The 21,224-nt window shown below is 41.9% G+C and overlaps 1 protein-coding gene across 5 annotated transcripts in view; it reads left to right on the forward strand.

Annotated features, from left to right (window-relative positions):
- Positions 1-21,224, forward strand: part of ARHGAP26 (Rho GTPase activating protein 26) — a 424,192-nt gene that overhangs the window by 126,273 nt on the left and 276,695 nt on the right. For 4 of the 5 annotated variants that reach the window (XM_049649398.1, XM_049649400.1, XM_049649401.1 and 1 more), the window contains exons 7-10: positions 4,688-4,792; positions 6,499-6,628; positions 10,521-10,621; positions 16,818-16,912. In XM_049649398.1, coding sequence (XP_049505355.1) covers positions 4,688-4,792; positions 6,499-6,628; positions 10,521-10,621; positions 16,818-16,912 — 431 coding nt within the window. The remainder of the gene's footprint in view (positions 1-4,687; positions 4,793-6,498; positions 6,629-10,520; positions 10,622-16,817; positions 16,913-21,224) is intronic. The other variant, XM_049649399.1, reaches the window with a different exon arrangement.

Genomic DNA, 21,224 nt, shown 5'->3' on the forward strand with positions numbered 1-21,224 from the left:
CCCAGTAATCCCTATTTCACCAAACCCTCTATGGCGATCGTGTCACACATTTAAGTTTGAACCCCTGGCTGAGATTGTACAGAAGACCATGAAATAACAATTGAGGATTAGGTCAAACTGTGTCGTACGCTAAGAATCACTTCACCCCCATACGGCCGTCCTACCCTTATACTATCTCTGAGGGTAGGTAATTGCTGCTTTATATCTGTTTTCAGATTGGGAAATGGAAGCACATTTATTCCCCAAGGTGACATCTGCTACCTGGCAGAACTGGAATGGTCTGGTTGTTAGTCTGTACGAAACAGTATTTGATTGCTTACAGGTGGAAAGGAAACCAGCAGGAAATTTACTGAACTAAATTGCTGGGGCACCTGGTGTGGATATTCATATTTTGCGCTGGTTGTAGTCAGGGTTGTAGTTGGTTTCCAGCCTTTCAAGGGACCTCTGTGCATATTGACTATGTTCATTTGTTTCTTACAAAGTAACTTCAAGTACTAGGATGTTATTGACCTTCAGAAAAAGAAGCAAGATTTGAGTATTCCAAAGAAGAAAATTCAGACTTCTGGGATCTAAACCATATTTTCTTGTGTGTGCCCTAGAAGCCTGTATTTTCTTATTGAAGTACTAAATGTTCTGGAGATTTTGGGTTGCAGATAATGACCTACTCCCTTCTTGAGGATGAAGCCACATTCCCTGAGTTTTCATAATGGAAAGTAATCTAGTGCTGAGGAGAGCTCATTCCTTGCGTTCATCAGGCACTGCATCTTCTGAGATGTATCTTGTAAATACTTTTTGGTGCTGTACCTTCCTGCCCTTGGTCTTCTGCCCCAGTGCAGGTCTTCATTTTCCCTTTGATTTGTTGGATCCTTTCTTGGGCTTCCCCCTTCCCCAGTCGGATCTGGACACTGACACTACAGTGCATCTCGTAACACATCAGTCTGAGTATATCTGTCTTGCTGAACAGGCATCCTGTCAGCATGCCTGTGCTGAGTTCTCATAGTTGTAGAGGCTGGAAGTCCAAGATCAAGGTGTCAGCAGGGCCATGCTCCCTCTGAAACCTGTAGGAAAATGATTTTTCCTTCCTTCTAGCTTCTGGTAGTTTGCTGGCAGTATTTGGCATTCCTTGCTGTAAAGGTGCTCTAAAGGTGTCTTCTCTCTGTGTGTTTCTCTGTCCGAATACTGTATCCCCTTTCTATGAGGGCACCATTCATTTTATATCAGGGCCTACTGGCTAACATTAACTTGATTACCTTCATAAAGACTAGTTCCAAATAAAATCACATTCTGAGCTACTGGGGTTAGGATTTTAACATAATTTTGTTTTTTTGTTGGGGTAGGGGAACACAATTCAGCCTATAACAATAGCTTTGTTGTATGAATGGAAACCATCTAAATTTAGCAGATAGTCCGGAATGATGCAGCTGTCACTAAATGAAGCAGTTACATTTTTACTTACTTAAAAAATACATATAGCTTATGTTGTCTGGTAGGAAATAGAAATAGATTTTTCTTACTTTCTGAGGAAAACAGGGACAGGGGAAGGAGGCAGAGGGAGGTGGAGAAGGTCTTTCTTTGGTATTTCCTTTGTCATGCTGTGATTTTGCATTGCTGACTGTTCAGGGGAGAGTCTGTGTGGATGTGCTGCTTCTCTGCCAGCCAAGGTGGGGCTCCAACGAGCTTGTCTCCTGTGGGTTTGAGTACAAGAATTCCTTTGAGGCAGACAGATGATCCCATCTTTGGGGTCTTTCTGTGGGTCTCGCCCACCCACTGGGAAGTGGTCTTTCATTTCCCACTGGGTGATAGATTCAAAGGTTCATGCATTGTGTGGGGAGGGGATGTCAGAAGGTGGGGATGGGGTGGGGAAGAGATACGTTGCCAGGGGAGGAGGGAAGTGGGCCAAAGTCAACAATATCTATGGAATCATTTCCCATCGACGAATGGACAATGAAGCATGACACCAAAGGAAGTGAGAACCAAAATAAATACTAGTAACTTTCTGCCTTTGGAGCACTTGTGTGCACATCCAGGTGGTGTGTTCGTGAGCTTCTGGAGTGTGTTTAATTACATTTGGTGTGAGAGGCCCTGTTGACTTTAAGTGGAAGATAAATCAGAGTTAATAGGAGGAATGACTTTAGAATTAGCTGCTTATCTTCTGCATTACTCTCCAGGAGAGGATGGTTCAGTGCCTTGGAAAATTGATGGGCGGAGCATTCAGTGACGGGTGGGGTGGGGGAGTGGGGGAAGGAAGAGATCAGAAAAAACAGTTTTCATTGTAAACACTGACACTAGGTTTGGCTTAAGAGCTCCTTCTTCTCTATTACTGGAGCCTTCCAGGAGGAAAATCATGAGCTTTCCTCCCCAAAATGTATTTTATATAGAGCAAGTTCAAAAGCTTCTATCATCTTTGAAGAAAAGAATTCATTATTAGTCTTTGGTGATTCTATGTGGTGTACCACCCTTTAATTGATTTATGTTAGTGATCTATATATGGTGTCACTAGGTAGTTTTTGAAACAGAGGACCCAGCTGGGCCTGCTTCTCAACCTCCCATGAGGATCTAAGGGGATAGTTGCTCTGGGGATAATAGGGGGGAAGTCAGGATTTCTTATTATTAAAAGCTGGATTTTGCCTTACTTCACAGTACAGAGCTCTTTGATAAAGTGGGCTGGTCATGTGGCTTAGTCTAAAGATTGTTCTTTCCTTTGAACTAAGGGAGAGTAGCACATACCTTAGTGCTTACCATGGGCTGAATTTTCCTTTGCGAACATTATCAGCGCTGCCTCTCAGAAGAGTAGAGGAGTAGAGGTAGGTGAAAAAAAAATGAGATTATGTTTAATTACTAAAGGTATGTTAGTTTAGGGACTGGAAAATTAAACAATGTAAAAGCAAAGCAGCTTTATCTTTCTTATATTTATTTAAATCTAAGTTAACATATAGTATAATAATGATTTCAGGAATAGAATTTAGTGATTCATCACTTACCTACACTACCCAGTGCTCATCCCAACAAGTTCCCCTCCTTAATGTCCTTTGCTTGTTTAGCCCATCCCCCACCCAACACCCCTCCAGCAATCCTGTTTCTTCTGTGTTTAAGAGTCTCTTATGGTTTGTCTCCCTCTCTGTTTTTATCTTATTTTTCATTTTCTTCCCCTATGTTCATCTGTTTTGTTTCTTAAATTCCACATATGATTGAAATCATATGATATGTGTCTTTCTCTGACTGACTTATCTCATTTAGCATAATACCCTCTAGTTCCATTCATGTTGTTGCAAATGGCAAGATTTCATTCTTTTTCATTGTTGAGTAGTATTCCTATATATACATATATATATATATATATATATATATATACACACACACATATATATACATATATATACACACACACACACATACACACACATACACACACCACATCTTCTTGATCCATTCATAGGTCAGTGGGCATTTCCATAATTTGGCTATTGTTGATAATGTTGCTATAAACATTGGGGTGCATGTGCTCCTCCAAATCAGCATTTTTGTGTCCTTTGGATAAATTCCTAGTAGTGCAATTGCTGGGTTGTAGGGTAGTTCTATTTGTAATTTTTTGAGGAACTTCAATACCGTTTTCCAGAGTGGCTGCACCACTTTGCATTCCCACCAACAGTGCAAGAGGGTTCCTCTTTCCCTGCATTCTCACATCCTTGCCAACATCTGTTTAAAGCAGCTGTATCTTTATGTAACATGTATTGGAGGCAGGTCAGTGAAATCAGAGTGGACCACTTGGACCACAGGGATGGTCCCCAAATGCAGTATGACTGAGCTTGTAACAAAGTAAAGTTGTGGTTCTTTTAAACCTTGTTTAGACTTTTATTACAGTCCTTTCTTCCGATTGAGGTTTGGTACTGAGGCAGGATGTGTAGAGTTTGGGAAGGGGCAAGGGAAACCTAACAACAGTAGGTTTGCGTGTAGGTGCTGGGAGGAAATGGAGGAATGGACTTACTATGTTTTAGCTTGGGATTTAAAGGAGAATTTAGGGGAGCCATCATAACTGAAAATGTGGAAACATGGGAATATTTTAATTACGGCATCCATAGTGTTTACCTGCTTAAAGGAAAGCACAGAAGCACACTTGAGCTGAAGCCTGCTCTGGGTGATTTTTTTTTTTTTTTTAACTTTGCCTGTTACACTGCAGGCTTGGGACATACAGCTTCCTTGTCTTCCCTCTTTGTTGGCTCTCAGTATAACCGTACTTTCCTGCATGGTACCCTGATACTACAGATGTATTTGAAGGAGACTGAGTTGCACTTGGAGGCTGGTCTTCAGTTTCTGAAGAAGTGATTTTCTTAGAAAGTGCTGAGGCTCAGAGTATGAGCTTGGATGTTGGTGCCAGGTGAATCTGGTTTCAAATCCTGGTTGTTACTTAAGATTTTGGAGTGAGTTATTTAATGTTTCTGAACTTGCTTTCTCAATATTAAAATGAAGACAACAATAGTACTCAACTTCTAGGTCTTTATGAGCATTTAGTGAGGGCAGGCATAAGACATTACAGTGTCGGGCATGCAAGTAGCTAGCACTCATTAAATGATAGGCATTTTTATTACTTTATTCGAGGCTTTCAAACCAAGGTTGGGAATTCCGATAAAGCTACATAATCTCTCTTTAGCGTGCTGATGTGACCTCTGCTCTCCTTCCTGCCTTACAGCTACTGGCGTTCTTGCAAGGACTCTTCACTTTCTATCACCATGGTTATGAACTGGCCAAGGACTTCGGTGACTTCAAGACGCAGTTGACCATTAGCATACAGAACGTGAGTGGCCAAGGGGCAGGCTTCCTTTCCCTGGTTCGGGAAAGGAAAGAACAAAGTATGGGTCTGGTTGCATAGAGATCACTTACGTGGATTAGAATGCATGAGGAGCATGGGTCTTGCTTGGGTTCAAAGGGCAGCTGGGGGCAGGCATTTCTCGGGTGCTTGGTGGCCCCAGGTTAGAGCATCATCCTTTTTTCCGTTATTTCTAAGCACTATTTATGTTCTCGGAAGTCCTGCTATTTTTGTTTTAAATCTGTAGCACCAGGATCAGGATTTCCTTTGGCAGTGGAAGCTCCCTTCTGTGCATCTAGCTGCCTGGCCACAAGAACCTTGGAGTGTGTTCAGGGGATGGGGGTGGGGCATACATGCTGGCCTCCAGCTCAAAGGATGTACTCTTGTTCAGCTTTCAGTAAGGCTGACAGGAAATCCAAGTCAGAGCTGTTGACTCCCAGTCTCCTTCCCCAGATTTTAACCAGCAGGACCTTTTGATGCTCCGAATCCTGCTAAGGGCCCTTTGGTTAGCAGTGAGCAGGCTCAAGCCCCTTCTTCGCTGTATGACTGGCTGTGTTAGTCTGTATGTTGTCTTTGTCTCTAGATGATCCTGTGTAGCAAAGAAACCCAAGTGTGTCCTTGCGGGTTGTATTGCATGGGTTTAGAAGCCTGGAGCCTTTTGCCCTATGGTTCTCTTTGTTGTTTTGGAAAACAGGAAGTTGCAGAGTCACAGACAAGGTTTCACAAAGCATGGCTTCCCCTTAGGCCACCTTCCTCCTCTGAAGGTAGACTCTGAAGTGGAGGTTTACCTGCGGCAGGTTTATAGGGGAGCAGGGTTAGCAGAATCACCTGGGAGAGAGAGGGCAGCAGACCCCTCCAGGAGAAATTGAGCTGTGAGGCCTCACTCAGTGCCCTGGGGCACCCTGGCGCTGGCATGGACCTTCAGAGTGTGGGGAAAAAAAGAAAGGGTGCCGGGCTTGGGACCCCTTCCCCCTTTGCCCCTAGCCTTGACTAGTGCTGGGGTGCAGATTACCTAGAGTGAAGCAGCTCCCTTTTCAGGAGGGGACCATCTATGAACCATTAGCAAGTAATATTCCCTATAGCTGGAGAAGTAAGTTCTTCTGTCTTGAAGGGGACTGCGAAGACCATTTCCTGTGAGCCACTTGAATCAGAATCCCTTGGGATGCTTATTTGTTTTTTTTTAATTTTTTAAACTTTTTATTTATTTTTGAAATAGACAATGTGAGTGGAGGAGGAGCAGAGAGAGGGAGACACAGAATCTGAAGCAGACTACAGGCTCTGAGCTGTCAGCACAGATGCTGATGCGGGGCTCAAACTCACAAACCGTGAGATCTTGACCTGAGCCAAAGTTGGACGCTTAAGCAGCTGAGCCACCCAGGCACCCCTGGGATGCTTATTTAAAATGCACATTTCTGGGTCCAGAGGTACTAAATTAATCTTTAGGGGTGAGGCCTGGACATTTGCATTTTCTCCATATTTTCCAGGTGATTTTGATGGTTTTGAGCATTTGAGAGTCATTCTGGTATAGGACTTTAAGGTCAATGGGTATTTCTTGAAAGCATTTGCCTAACTCCTAGGCGGCTGACTGTTACCTGGTTTTCGATCTGAGGGTTCACTAGGTTGATGTTTTGAGTTGTTACGGTTGGGAATAAGGTTTCATTTCTCTGATATGAATAAAATTCCTTTCATCCTAGACAAGAAACCGCTTCGAAGGTACCAGGTCAGAAGTGGAATCACTGATGAAAAAGATGAAGGAGAATCCTCTTGAGCACAAGACCATCAGTCCCTACACCATGGAAGGGTACCTGTATGTTCAGGAGAAACGTGAGTGCCAGTGATGAACCATAGCTTGGGTTACACTCACGCCATTTAGCCAGGATGTGGAGGGTGTACCTAGTAGTGCCTGGCCTAGAGCATTGGTTCTGTAATTACAGATTTGGGTGAATGAAGGTAGCTTATAGCTGGGCTTTTTAAGGCAGAGATGTTCATAAGGTCTTGTCCACCTCCAAATGCTGTGTTCTTTGTTCTTTATCACTGGGAATTCCCTTGGGGACCTGGAATTCAGTGAGGCCCTGTGATGGTTTTTTTTTTTTCTCCGTAGTGTCAAGCTTGAGGTGTCTGCACACTTAGCATGGGTTTATCGTCACACGTTTGGCATAGAGGCTTTGGAACGGCCTTGTATGCTAGACCTTATTTTCTATCAGCTGTCATATCTTTGGGTGGATTTAATATGGAGTGATTTTGTTTACTTCAAGATTGGTTTCAGCAAGGACCACATAGTCATGACTTAGGTCCTCTCCTTCCTCTCTTCAACTGCTGTCATCTCAACACTGAAATTTTATGAAAAGTAGAACCGCAAGCTTACTCCAAGACGTAGGAAGAGAAATCCATTGTCCTGCCGATGAGATGTCAAGGAAAGAAATGCCAGGTGCTGCTAATCCAGACTTTTCTGTGATGACTCACAAACTCCTGCACTAGGCCTGGGGAGAGGCTTTTTTGACAGGGCTATGCTTTGAGGGTAGCACTTCCAGACTTAGCTTACAAAGTGGTAGGGATAAGAGAAGGTAATTTTTTTTTTCTTCAATGGATAGTTACCTAGTCTGCCCTACTTTTCGGTGGAGCATGTTACTCCTTTCAGAGATTTGCTGGTTTTGTGCTCTTTACTGCCCTTCTGTTGTCTGAGTGCGAAGCAACTGTCTTTACTCCTAGAAGCTTCCTGATGGAACAGAACACTTGATTTCATTGATTATTTTAGTCAGTGATTCCTCAAAAATTTGCTTGGGCTTCAAATTGTTGCCTGGCCATAGTGGGGCCAGTCGTGGGGTTTGAGGTTGGAGGCGTTGGCCGTCATGAGGGTTTTATTACAGGGATGAGCTTGTTGAGGTTTTAACAGATGGAGGGTACTGTAGTGGTGTTTTGTGTAGGCCTCAATGTAAGGTAATAGCTTTTTTGCCCAATGAGGAGATCGATCCCAAAAAGTTTAAGGTCATCTTGAATATGTGTCCACTTGTAATACTCAATTTATTAATACTGTTCCCCTATATATATGAATTTGGTGCACTCACATTTGTTACCCAATTTTATTCAAACACCTCACATGCTTTTTGAAACCTGAATGTCTTCATTAGAGCTAGATTTTAATTCTCTAACACATTAGTCCAGAGCATACCAATGGGATACGGCTGTTTTCATTTGCAAGTTTTGGTAACTTACCACTTAGAAATTTGAAACTTAGAGAAAAATTACAAGATGAGTATAAAGAAACCCCATATGCCCTTTATCCATATGCATGAATTTTTACCTTTTTCCCACAGTTCTCTCTTTGTTTTTCTTGGTGGGTATGTGTACACGTGTCACAGTCAGAGACACACATTTCCATTTTTTCTGAGCCTTTTGAGAACAGGTTGCATAGCTCATGCTCCTTTACTTTAGTGTACGCTTTTTAAAAATAAGGATTTTATTTTATGTAGCCACAGTATAGTTACCATGTCCAGCAGTTAACAGTGATAAGATATTTAATGCAAATGATAGTTCATATTCCAATTTTGTCAGTTGTCCCTGACATTAGCCCTTATAAAGCATTTTCTTTTCCTTCTGTGTAGATACGATTTTGTACTGCACTTACTTGTGACCATTTTAGACTCCTTTATTCTGTAACAAGTGCCTCAGCTTTTCTTTGTCTTTTGTGACATTGACATTTTTGAAGAATATAGGGCAGTTCTTTTCTAGAATTTTCTTCGCTGTGGGTTTGTCTGTTTCCCGATAATTAGATTCAGGTTAGGTGTCCCTTGTCAAATAGTTTTCTTCTCTGGGTCCCACATCCAGGGGCACAGGATGGCCATCTGCCCCTCAGTGGTGATGTTGTTTTTGGTCACTCAGTCAAGGTATTATTTGGTTTATCCACTATGCAGTCACTATTTTTCCCTCATAGCTAATTAACAGTCTATGGGAGACCCTTCTCCTCATCAAACTTTGCCCTCTATAGCCTTAGCATCTGTCAGCAATTCTTGCCTACATGATTGTTAATATGTTGGTTGCAAAGTGGTGATTTCTCAGCTCTGGCACTTTCTCCACATTTATTAGTTGCGATTTAGTGTACTATAAGCAAGTGACTCCCTCCCTGTCTCATTCTCTCCTCTCCTTTCCCATCCATCTGTCCATTTTTTTAAAAAAAAATGTTAAGTTTTTTTTTTTAATGTTTGTTTATTTTTGAGAGAGACAGAGACAGAGCACGAGTGGGGGAGGGGCAGAGAGAGAAGGAGGCACAGAATCTGAAACAGCCTCCAGGCTCTGAACTGTCAGCACAGAGCCTGACGCGGGCTTGAACTCGGGAGCTGCGAGATCATGACCTGAGCCGAAGTCAGACACTTAAGTGACTGAGCCACCCAGGTGCCCCTTTTAAAAAAATTTTTTTAAATGTTTGTTTATTTACTTATAGCATGTGAGTGTAGGAGGGGCAGAGAGAAAGAGAGAGAGAATCCTAAGCAGACTGCACAGTGTCAGTGTGGAGCCTGACATGGGGCTTAATCCTATGAGTGTGAAATCATGACCTGAACTGAAATCAAGAGTTGGATGCTCAACCTCCTGCGCCACCCAGGTGCCCCTAGCCATCTTTCTATTGTCAGTATGGACTTAAGGATTTCTCGTCTATTCAGTAGGCTAAATCCATTACTGGCCTTACTTGCTTGGATGCTCAAAGTGTTTCTAAGATAGAGCGCTTTTGGAATCTTTGTGTTGTGCTATCACTGGAATTTTTTCTCTAAGCCACAAAAATAAATGACAATGGTTGGTATTTTTGTCTTTGATACTTCAATGTAGGCACTTACTATATTGCTTTTTATTTTTTGGTTTACTAATTGACATTTCACACTTGAAATGGGCGCTGATACCCTAAAAACTAATTACTAAATCTTTGTTAAATCTCATGTTATTCTTTTAAATGAAAAACAACCATTTCTGCTCTGTGATCTCCAGGAGCCTGTAAGGCTAGTGTTGACTGAGGACCTTGGAGGCTAATAATGCTAATTATGCCTTCTTCCTCTAATAATATTTTTAATTCAAAATAAAGTAATTGGCTGATCACCAGGGAAAATCGAGGACTGTCAGGATTTGACTGTGAGGCATGTCTGCCTTTCCTGAGGGACAGTATTGAGGGACAGACCTCTCACATTACTTTGGGGTATTTATAGTCCCTTCCATTTACATCTCTGTGTCAGAATTGGCCTGTCTGCTTGAGTTCTGCTAAAGTACAAATGAGGGGTTTGGCAGTAGGTCAGAATCCATGTATGTCTTTGCAGAGACTCGCAGAGTAGCTGTGGGAAGCATGAAGTCGTCACAGCAGATGGGGACAGTGACAGGCACTCTGAGGAGCTCTTCTGTTCTTTCCTCAGTCATCTTAATCCTGTCAAGAGAAAGGAAATGTCAAGTGGAGATTAATGATGGGAAAGTGAATTAATTTCCCTAGGGAACCTCTCCTTCCCTTATATTTTAAGACTCCTTGGATGCAGCATTTAGTGGGAAACGGTCTTCCTTGGCCCCTGGGGAAAGCCCTGGGTCATTTCCAGTTCCAGCCTGTAGGATCAGATTTCTTACTTTTCCAGTATATTGCCCCTACAAACAGTTGAAGGGGAGATGAGCATTGTGGGTTATGGGTTGTGTGTGTTTCCAGTATGCACTGGACACATGGAGACGCTTCATGGGAAATGTTACCTTGCAGGGCACTTTGGAACTTCTTGGGTGAAGCACTACTGTACCTATCAACGGGATTCCAAACAAATCACCATGGTACCATTTGACCAAAAGTCAGGAGGAAAGGGGGTAAGTTCATTTTTTTAATTTCATGCTTGATTTGCTTGGCTAACATAGGTTGATTATAATGCTAGGGTTAAGTAACATCTTCGATACTGCACTGTAATTTTCTTTTTTAAAAAATTTCTAATTGAAGTATAATATATAGTGTTGAATTAGTTTTGGGTATGTAATGTAATGATTCAACAGTTCTATATATTACTCAGTGCTCATCACAATAACTGTACTCTTAACCCCCTTTATTCCACCCATGCCCCCACTCCCCTCCCCTCTGGTAACCACCAGTTCTTCATATTTAAGAGTCTGCTTTTTTGTCCATCTTTTTTTAATTTTCTTTGTTGGTTCATTTGTCTCTTAAATGGCACATGGCAATGAAATCCTATGGTATTTGTCTTACTCTGTCTGACTTACTTCACTTAGCATTATAGCCTCTAGATCTATCCATGTTGTGGCCAGTGGGAAGATCTCATTCTTTTTCATGGCTGAGTAATATTCCTGTCTCTGTCTGTCTGTCTGTCTACCTGCCTACCTATCTATCTCTCACATCTTCTGTAGCCATGTGTCTATCAATTGGTTGCTTCCATATTTTGGTTATTGTAAATAATACTGCAGAAAGTAGGTGCATATATCTTTTTGTATTTTGTATCGGTATTTGTTTTCTTTGGGTAAATACCCAGTAGTGGAATTGCTAGATCATATGGTAACTCTACTTTTAGTTTTGTGAGGAATGTCCATACTGTTTTCCTCAGTGCCTATAGTAATTTGCATTCCCACCAGCAGTGCACAGGGGTTCCTTTTTCTCCACATTCTCACCAACCATTGTAATTTCTTGTCTTTTTTTTACCTTAGTCATTCTGAGAGGTGTGAGGTGATATGTAATTGTGGTTTTGATTTGTATTTCCCTGATGATTAGCGAAGTTGAGCATCTTTACATGTGCCTGCCACCCATTTGTGTGTCTTGTTTGGAAAGAGTATCTGTTTGGGTCTTCTGCCCATTTTTCAGTAAGATTGTTTATTTTGTGTTGAGTTACAGAAGTTCTTCAAATATTTTGGATATTAACCCCCTATCAGTTACATGATTTGCAGATACTTTCCCCCATTCAGTAGGTTGCTTTATCATTTTGTTGGTGGTTTTCTTTGCTGTGCAAAGGCTTTTTATTGTGTTATAGTCCCAATAGTTTAATTTTCCTTCTGTTACTCCTGCTTGAGGAGACATAGAAAAATGTTTCTGTGGCAAATGATGAAGAAATTACTGCCTATGTTTTCTTCTAGAAATTTCATGGTTTCCTGTCTAACATTTAGGTCTTTAATTCATTTTGAGTTTATTTTTGTGTATGGTGTAAGAAAGTGGTCCCGTTTCTTTTGCATGTAGCTGTCCAGTTCTCCCAGCACCATTTGTTGAAGAGACTGTGTTTTCCCCATTGTATATTCTTGCCTCCTTTGTTGTAGATTACTTGATCATATAGGTGTGGGTTTATTTCTGGCCTATGTAAATCTTGTTCCATTGATCCGTAATGTCTCTTTTTGTGCTTGTACCATACTGTTTTGATTACTGCAGCTTTGTAGTATATCTTGAAATTGGAGATTGTGATAGCTCGAACTTTGTTCCTTTCTCTTAACATTGCTTTGCGGTAATTTTCTTAATTTTTTACATAATAGTTCCAGGAGGAATGGTACCCTAGACGGGAATTAAAGCAAGACGATTATTTTTAGCTTTAAGTTCTATTAGGAACTGCAACTAAGAAAGATTCTTGTGTTTCATATGCATACAGTAGTAAGTATGTCAAATGTGTTTGGAGGCTAGAAATTCTTGGATGGTTTTGTCCTGTGAAGCTGATGGATATCGCTCTTACCTGATACAAAGAGAGCTGCCAGTTGGTGGGTGTGAGTGTTGCGATTATCTGTTGCTGTGGAACAGATGACCAAAAAATTTAGCAACTCTTAAAACTACATGAGTCATTTTAGTATTTCTCACAGATTCTGTGGGTCAGGAATTGGGCTCAGGGTTTCTCAGGTGGTTTTAATCAGATGGTTGGGGCTGGAACAGTGAGGGTTTGAAGCTGCTCAAGGCTGGTCGGCCATGGCTCTCTTCCTTTCTTCTGATCTCCTTCTTCCTCCCCTTCTCTGTTTCCCTCCTGCTCTGGATAGTCTCAGGGCCTGTCCATCTGGTCTCTCCGTGGGAGGTAGTTTGGGTTTCCTCACAGCTTGGTGGCCTCAGGGCAGCTCAAGGTGTCAAGAGGGAATATTCCAGCACGAAAGCGGAGACCCCATGTAGCCTCAGAAGTCATATAGCCTTCCTTTTGCTCTGTTGGTTGAAGCAGTCACAGAAGCCCCCACCAAGCCCACTCACTTTAACTGGGAGAGGATGCAGAGTCACACCCCGTGCCGTGAGGCTCCTGTGGCAGAGAAACACTCTTGCAGCTGGCTCTGATCCTCACATGCCCTACAGTCACTGCTGTGGAGCTCTCTGCTGTGCTCCGGCCTTTGTCCTTTCCTCCCAGCTTGCTCACTGCAGCCTGAATGCATTTCCTCTTCCGGTGATCCATTTTTTTTCTCTGGCTGCTCTTAATGTCTTCTGTTTTTTCCTTTTGGTGTTGGACATTTCATTATGATGGTCTTATGTGTGACTTTTTCCCCCATTCTGTTGTACTTGGGAATTTGGGGCCTTCTGTATTTGGGGATTGGTGTCTTTGAGTAACTTTGAGAAATTCTTATCAATTATCACTTCGAATTTTGCCTCCTCCCCATATCTCCTTCTGGACATAACTCCTTTGGGAGATAGCTAAATATTTTTAAGAGAAGTATTTATATTTTTCATCTGTTCGAATCTTCAGACTCCATTTAGCATAACTTCTCTGTTTTTGTAGTTGAAGTAATTTTTAAGCTGTTTCCAATATATTGATAAATGAGTCTTTGGTAATGAGCATGCCATCTCTGGTCCTCTGTGTGGTTCATTATGGTACCATGTGTTGGGTGTGTGTGTGTGGGGGGCGGGGGGTGCTTTACAGAGACCAAGAGCACCCACCATCTTTGAAATCGGACTGCCAGGCTCAGTAACATTAGATGCATTTGTCAAGAGTGTTAGTTACTCTGCCAGGCTGCCTCCTTGCTGTCTACCACTTTGAATTTTTCTTCCTGGCTTTCTTTTACTTGGGCCACAATACAGGAATCTATCAGCATCTCTTTTTCTTCCATGTATTATAGCAAAAAAAACCCCAAAGCCCTATTAATGTTTCCAGTCAGGGGTGGAGAACTCTCAGGAAAACAACATCGTTCAAATAGAGAAACATAAAGAAATGACAGAATCGGAAGTGATAGTAGGCACCACTCATTAGTTGTGCCCTAGTTTTCATGCAATGGAAATAGAGTTAGACTCACTTCCTTGGGTTGAGCCATGGTCCTTTTTGAATTCTGTCTTTCTAGAAGTGAGCTTCACTCAATTATTCTCTCTCAGTCTTTATTTTGGGGCCTTTTACCTTGTGCTTTCCTAAAGCTTAAAAGAAGAACTAACTCCCTCGTGTTTGGTCTTATCCCACTTGAAAGTGAATGCAGAGGCCAGTAATGGTAGATGTTTGGGACTCCTAAGTCTTTAGTGAGGTAATAGTAAACACCTCACTGGGTTGTTAAGAAGTTTATGTGAATTAGTACATACACTCTTGGAACAGATCTTGACACATGATGAGTTCTGTATTAGGGGGTTGATATTACAGTAATTATTTTTCCTAATCATTCCTTAAGTTTATTTTACATTTTTCTGAGTCCTTGTATTGTCCTGTATTATCCTGTTTGATCCAGTTTTCTCCTTCATAAAGGAGGAAATGGCGGTCCAGAAGAGAAAATGATTTATAAAGCCATACAAGTCCTGAGGTACAAAGCCAATACTCAGACCCTGATTCTGGAGTCTGCATCTCTTGAGTCAGAGTGGCTGCTGCTAATATTAGTAATAATCATAATCATAATCATAGAAAAAATATATATAAAACAGTAGCTTTCCATGATGTCACTCTATTTCCTCAGCTTTAGGGTAGAGGGAATATGAAGACTGGCTGTCTAGAGGTGATCGCATCTCCATTTGTACAGGAGAATCATGTGGCATCTTCCATATATGTGTTTGTACAAAGCTCTCTTAGGAGGTGGAGGTAGACTTAAAATGGATAATGGGGTGTTTGTTTTTGTTTTTTTCCTAACGGGCTTTTTTATTCCCCTTTCTTCACTTTGCTGTCCATTTTATTTGCGTTATTTTTCTTTAAAAGTACCTGCTTTTTTCTTAGTTTTAGGCCACTAGATGTTCCATCATCTTGGAGACCAGACCCTCTGTGTGGTGAAACAGAAGTCCCCTGTATCCTAGCCTCTGAGATGAGGCCACTCTCCGTGTGAGGTTTGGGGCAGCCCAGAGCTGACCTTGTCCATTCCCTTGCTTGAACCCCCTCATTATTTTTCCTGTGCTCTCAGGATAAGGACCACAATCTGCATAATGTGGCTCTTGATTCCTTTATACTCTTTCTCATGCCACTTTGCCTCTCGCTCTGGGGTTCAGCCATACTGCCTAGCTTTAAATTCCTCCCAGGCCCATGGACCCTGACCACAGGCCTTTACATCTGCTGTTCTCAATTCCCAAAGTAGATAGTAGATGGAAGGCTTGTGACTTTCCATAAACTGTCTCTTGCTAGGTCTTCTGTGTTTTATGTGGTATTGTGATTCTAGAGGGTAGTTAAGTTTTACCATATGCAGTCACATTTTCTATTTCAACAAACTAGACAAGTTTGCTAATTTTTCCCCTTGTTCAGAGAAAAAGATTGGCAAGGGCAAGAGGAACAGGAATACTAAATTCTTTTTTTTAATTTAATTTAATTTTATTTACTTTCAGAGAGAGAGAGAGAGAGAGCAGGCACAGGCCAGGGGAGGGGGAGAGGGAGAGGGAGAGAGAGAATCCCAAGCAGGCTCCATACTATCAGTGCAGTGCCTGAAGCAGGGCTTGATCCCACGACTGTGAGATCAAGACCTGAGCTGATACCTAAGAACCAGATGCTTAACCGACGGAACCAACCAGGTGCCCCAAGGAACCTGAAATTCTTATGTGGAAAAAAGAAAAGAAATCAGGGATAGAAACCCCTCTGTTTTTAGGCAATGAGAGAGCACTATGCGATGAAACTGTTAGATTCCATTTGTACAGTGAGATACTACCCAGCGGTAAAAAGAAACAAACTCTTGGTTTGTACAACAGCATAACGTGAATCGCAGAAGAATTGTGCCAAGTCAAAGAAGTCCAAAATAAAAGGGCACATACTGTGTGATTCACTTTATATAAAATTATATAGGGCATGCAAACTAATTTGTATGACGGAAAGCAGATTCAGTATTTGCCTGAGGTTAGATAGACTAGGTGGAGGGATAGAATTCAAAAACACAAGGAAACTTTTGGGGGTGATGGAAATGTTCATTAGCTTGATTGTGGTGTTGATTTTATGGATGTATACAGATGTTAAAACTCATAAATAGACACGTACAGTTGATTATACATTAGTTATACCTCTATAAAGCTGTTAAAACCCATTTATTGAGCACTTACTCTGTCCTTGGGCCGGTTTGTTCTCTGGGTACACAGGAATCAGTAAAAACTGATAGTCCCTGCTGTCAGGGAGCTTAGAGTCTAATGAGGAGGGAGACATGATTGGAGTCATTGCCCACATCAATGGACAATTGCAGCTATGATCAGTGCTGTGAGGGAGACAAAGTACATGGTGTATGTGAACATGTCTTGGGGATATTTGACCTGGTCCAGGAAGGCTTTCCTGAAAAAATGATGACTGACTCAAGACCATAGAAACTCAGAGTCAGGAGGAGGCCTGCAGGCCATCTTGTGTAACCCTTTTCAAACCTGTAAATTAACTCAGCCTCAAATATTATCAGCAAGAGTTTATCCAGCAGGGGTTGATGCTGTACCATCATGATGTGCTAGAAGTGAACTAAAACTAGAGATATTTCATGTTAAGTATAACATGGTTTACAGGTTTTAGATGCATGAGGCTGTTAGCTGAGGGAGAGTTTTGGATCAATATTCCACCTTCCTATGGTCGTGAACACTCAGGCTTGAGAAGATGGAGTGATTGCTCTCGTTGGTGTGATGTACTTGTGGTACGCTGCAGAGGCACAGAGCATAGCCCATGTCCAGGCCTCATCGTGATAGTCTGTGTGCTCCCAACAGGGAGAAGATGAATCTGTCATCCTGAAATCCTGCACACGGCGGAAAACAGACTCTATCGAGAAGAGGTTTTGCTTTGACGTAGAAGCAGTAGACAGGTGAGTAGCTGTCACATTTTGCTCAGGAGCAAAAACTACTGAATTTGGATTTTTTACTTTTTCCATTCAGTCAGAGCTTTTCTGTCCTCCAGTCCCACCCTCCCCCTCCTTCTCCACCCTGCTGCAATTTGGAGCAGACCTCAGGCCACTTGCTGGTCTGCAAGGATCAGTATAGCTTCTCCCGCTTGTAGGTACAGTGCTGAGCCTCTCGTTTGGTTTGCTTTAACATTAGGGGTTTCCTGAGAAGGAATGGGTGTTATTTCTTAAGAGGTTGAGTAGGTGTTTAAAGAAAACTGTTTAGCATGACTATATGAGCTATTTAAGATTTTACTTTAAAACATATTTACTTTTTTTAATTTAAAAAATGGTTCAAAAGGAATTGGGTGAGGTGAAGGGTGGAACAAGTTGTACTCAGCTAAAAAAAAAAAAAAAACAGCTTTCAGCTGTAGCATTTCACCAACCACTGTGTGTATGTGCCTGGGAAAGATAGCAAACCCCTTGTGAAATCACTTTTTGCAGAGGGAGCTGTGCATTGTATTCCTCAATATATATGGAGTCTCATTAAGTTGTACCATTTCATGGTGTTAAGCTAGTTTGACAACATTCCAATTCTTTGAAACACTTTACTTGGCAACAGGTTAATTCTTTGAGTGAAAGCCACGTGCTAAGCTTTTTTGTGCTATCTGTTCAAGATCAGCAGTGCCAGCATTAAAGATCCTTGAATCTCAGCATGAGTCTCCTCTAATGCCATTTACTTTCTCCCCTTTATTTAAACCCACCCACCCATCCACCACCCCCCCCCAGGAAACAGCCCAAACACATACACCATCTTGTCAGGCCAGTACTTCTGCCCTTTCTGGAACGTTTATCTCTGGCCACTGTTTCCTGGTCCTATAAGATGCAGAGACTAAGTACCTTGTGGGGTGTTGGCAGTTGGGAATGCCTTCTTGTGGCATGATGTCTCCCTGTGCTGTGACTGCTTGGAGGTTGTTAGAGCTCCCATGGAGGGAACATGTCCTTTTAGCTTTAATCACAAGATCATGGAAACTCACCTCATCTCTTCAGCACTTAGTCATTACACATGGGCTTGGGCTCTCACGTTAGGCAACTGGGGTCTAAATTTGGACTTGGCTGCTTCATAGCCATGTGACTTTCAGCTAACTACTTAATCTCTCAGGGCCGTGATTTCCTTACCTGGAAAATGAAGATGGTAATAGTACCTAGTTCCTAGAATTGTAAGGATTCGTGGAGATAATGCTCGGAAAATACTTGGCAGGCTGGCAAATAATAAATGCTCAGCAAATTGTTATTTGTTAATTAGTTTGTCCCACGTGTTCACCAGACTTGATTATTTTGTAAGGTTAGACTCTAAATGCTGAGAAGTAAACAAATTATGTTTGTTTCATGTTATGTTCATGCTTCATGTTATGAAGAAAAGAGAGTATCCCCAGTACTGGATACCCCAGTATCCCTGTGTTTGGGGATGTGGGTGGGGAGGGTTGCATGGGGATGTAGGTTGAACTAGGGTAGCAAAGGGGAATTGCAAAATGTCTACCTCACACCAAAACTGGTGATTCTTGGTTTTAAACAAATCCTAACTCAGGATGCTTTAAGCGCGTGTGTGCTCTCTATTCTTAGCGTGGAATCTAAGGGAATTCCTATTGTTGGCGTCTGTGACAGAGGTGGAGAAGATGTGTGTGTTTAGAAGCAGAGTTAGTTGTTTGCCTTGCCAACTGTTGTTTGTAGAGACTGCATCTCTTCGCATGGTTATTTGGAAACGGGTGTACCTCCCACAGTGGCTGTCCCTTAGAGTGAAAATCAGCTCAGAGATGATTTCTGAAGCTTCATGCTTTCCTGTTTTCTGCCTCAGAAGTCTTCACAGAAGTTTTGGCGAGTTGCTCTTTAGGCAATTAAAACTCAGCGTGGTGCCTCCGTCTCATTTCCACCTTTCAGATGCTTCCTACCATCTTTCCCCTTTATTATCCCCTTAAAAGCTTTGCATGTCCCAGTTAAAAGCTGAGAGCAAATGTGTCACATTGAAGATACTGAGTGGGTTTGGGAAGTGGATTTATCTTAAGCTGCTGTCTCTGGTTCCCTTAGGATGACATGGAAGGGTTTCGTTTGTAGTTCAGAAAGAGGCTGCTAAATCTCCTTTTAGTAAGCAGGAGGTGAGTGGATAGTTCTGTTGTATTGTTTAAATTTAACACTTTCTGTATATTATGGTGTCGGGACACCTTAAAAACCTTCCTGACTGGGGATAGACTTTCCCTTCCAGAGCTAGCCAACTCTTAGAGATAGCAAAGGGCGCAGCCTGGAGCATGCCATTGACATGAAAATGAACCAGCCCACAGCCATGCCTCTTCCCTTAATCCCCAGGAGGCAATATTTCTCTGCTTTAATCATCTGAGTTCCAGGTACCAGGCAAGGAAGGATATTCCTCTAGCTTAGACCCCCCTGAAGTTATTCCTACTCGTCAGCAAGCTGTTGCCCCCTTCCCTGCTTTGCCTTTCCCTTGGCAACTCCAGTAACAGCCACTACCTAGGTGTGGCCACCTGACAGTCACCTAAAATAACACAGAACATGTATGAAACACCTTGTATGTGTTCTATATAGGTCACCATCTTTGATCCCAAAGATTAGGTTATAGTTTTGCAGCGTTTTCCTTACCTATCCTGTTGTGACTCCAGTGTCATTCTGCATTTCCCTTAACCCATCCAGAAAGGGACTAAGGAGAGAAGGAAAAGCATTTGCATGGATTTCTTACCTGCATTCCTGGCAACTCTGCCCATTGTTCTCTCTTCTGGAAGATTCTTACACCTTAGTTTTTCCCCAGTGCACTTTAGCCAGGAGATGATTCCACTGTCTTTCCAGTCTGTGTCTTCCACAGATTTTCACCTGTACCTGAATGGCTAGAGAGATAGAGGGGTAAAATGCAAGTTTAGCACTTAGGAAATGTGGAAGGAAAAGAGGAGATGGTTGTATTTATAAACGTTTATGTACTGGCAATTAAGGTTTTACTCTACTAAGATACACATAAATGCTGAAGTAGTAGTTTTTTACCTAGAATGTACGATGTGTTGGGTTTTTAGGGTCAAATACTTCTATCTTTTAGGCTTAGTGCTGATAGTTCATGTTATTTTATAACAGAGGCTATAGCCTTGAGGAAGTGATATTCTAGGAGGTCAGCATCTTTGAGTTATGTCAGCATGTCTTACTGTGTGGTGAGAACCACCTGTGCCCAGCATCCTTGGGTGTGCTTGTTAGAACTATAGCTTTTTGTAATCATCAAAACAGTATGGTACTGGCACAAAAACAGACACTCAGATAAGTGGAACAGAATGGAGAAGCCAGAAATGGACTCCACAAACATATGGCCAACTAATCTTTGACAAAGCAGGAAAGAATATCCAGTGGAACAAAGACAGTCTCTTCAGCAAGTGGTGCTGGGAAAACTGGACAGCGACATGGAGAAGAATGAACCTGGACCACTTTCTTACACCATACACAAAAATAAACTCAAAATGAATGAAGGACCTCATCATAAGACAGGAAGCCATCAAAATCCTCGAGGAGAAAACAGGCAACAACCTCTTTGACCTCGGCCACAGTAACTTCTTACTCATCACGTCTCCAGGGGCAAGGGAAACCAAAGCAAAAATGAACTTTTGAGACCTCATCAAGATAGAGAGCTTCTGTATGGCAAAGGAAACAATCAGCAAAACTAAAAGGCAACTGACAGAATGGGAGAAGATAATTGCAAATGACAAATCAGGTAAAGGGTTAGTATCCAAAATCAAACTCAACACCCAAAAAACAAATAATCCAGTAAAGAAATGGGTAAAAAACATAAATAGTTGCTTTTCCAAAGAAGACATCCAGGTGGCTAAAAGACACTTGAAAAAATGCTCAACATCATTCATCATCAGGGAAATACAAATCAAACCACACTGAGATACCACCTCACACCTGTCAGAATGGCTAAAATTAACAACTCAGGAAACCTCAGATGCTGGTGAGGATGCAGAGAAAGAGGATCTCTTTTGCACTGCTGGTGGGAATGCAAACTGGTGCAGCCACTCTGGAAAACAGTATGGAGGTTCCTCAAAAAATTAAAAATAGAACTGTCCTATGACTCAGCAATTGCATTACTTGGTATTTATCTAAAGGATACAGGTGTGCTATTTCGAAGGGCACATGCATCCCAATGTTTATAGCAGTGCTATTGATAACATCCAACGTATGGAAAGAGCCCAAATGTCCATCGACAGATGAATGGATAAAGAAGATGTGGTGTGTATATATATACCATTTG

The sequence above is a fragment of the Panthera uncia genome, assembly GCF_023721935.1.
Source record: "Panthera uncia isolate 11264 chromosome A1 unlocalized genomic scaffold, Puncia_PCG_1.0 HiC_scaffold_17, whole genome shotgun sequence".
Lineage (NCBI taxonomy): Eukaryota > Metazoa > Chordata > Mammalia > Carnivora > Felidae > Panthera > Panthera uncia.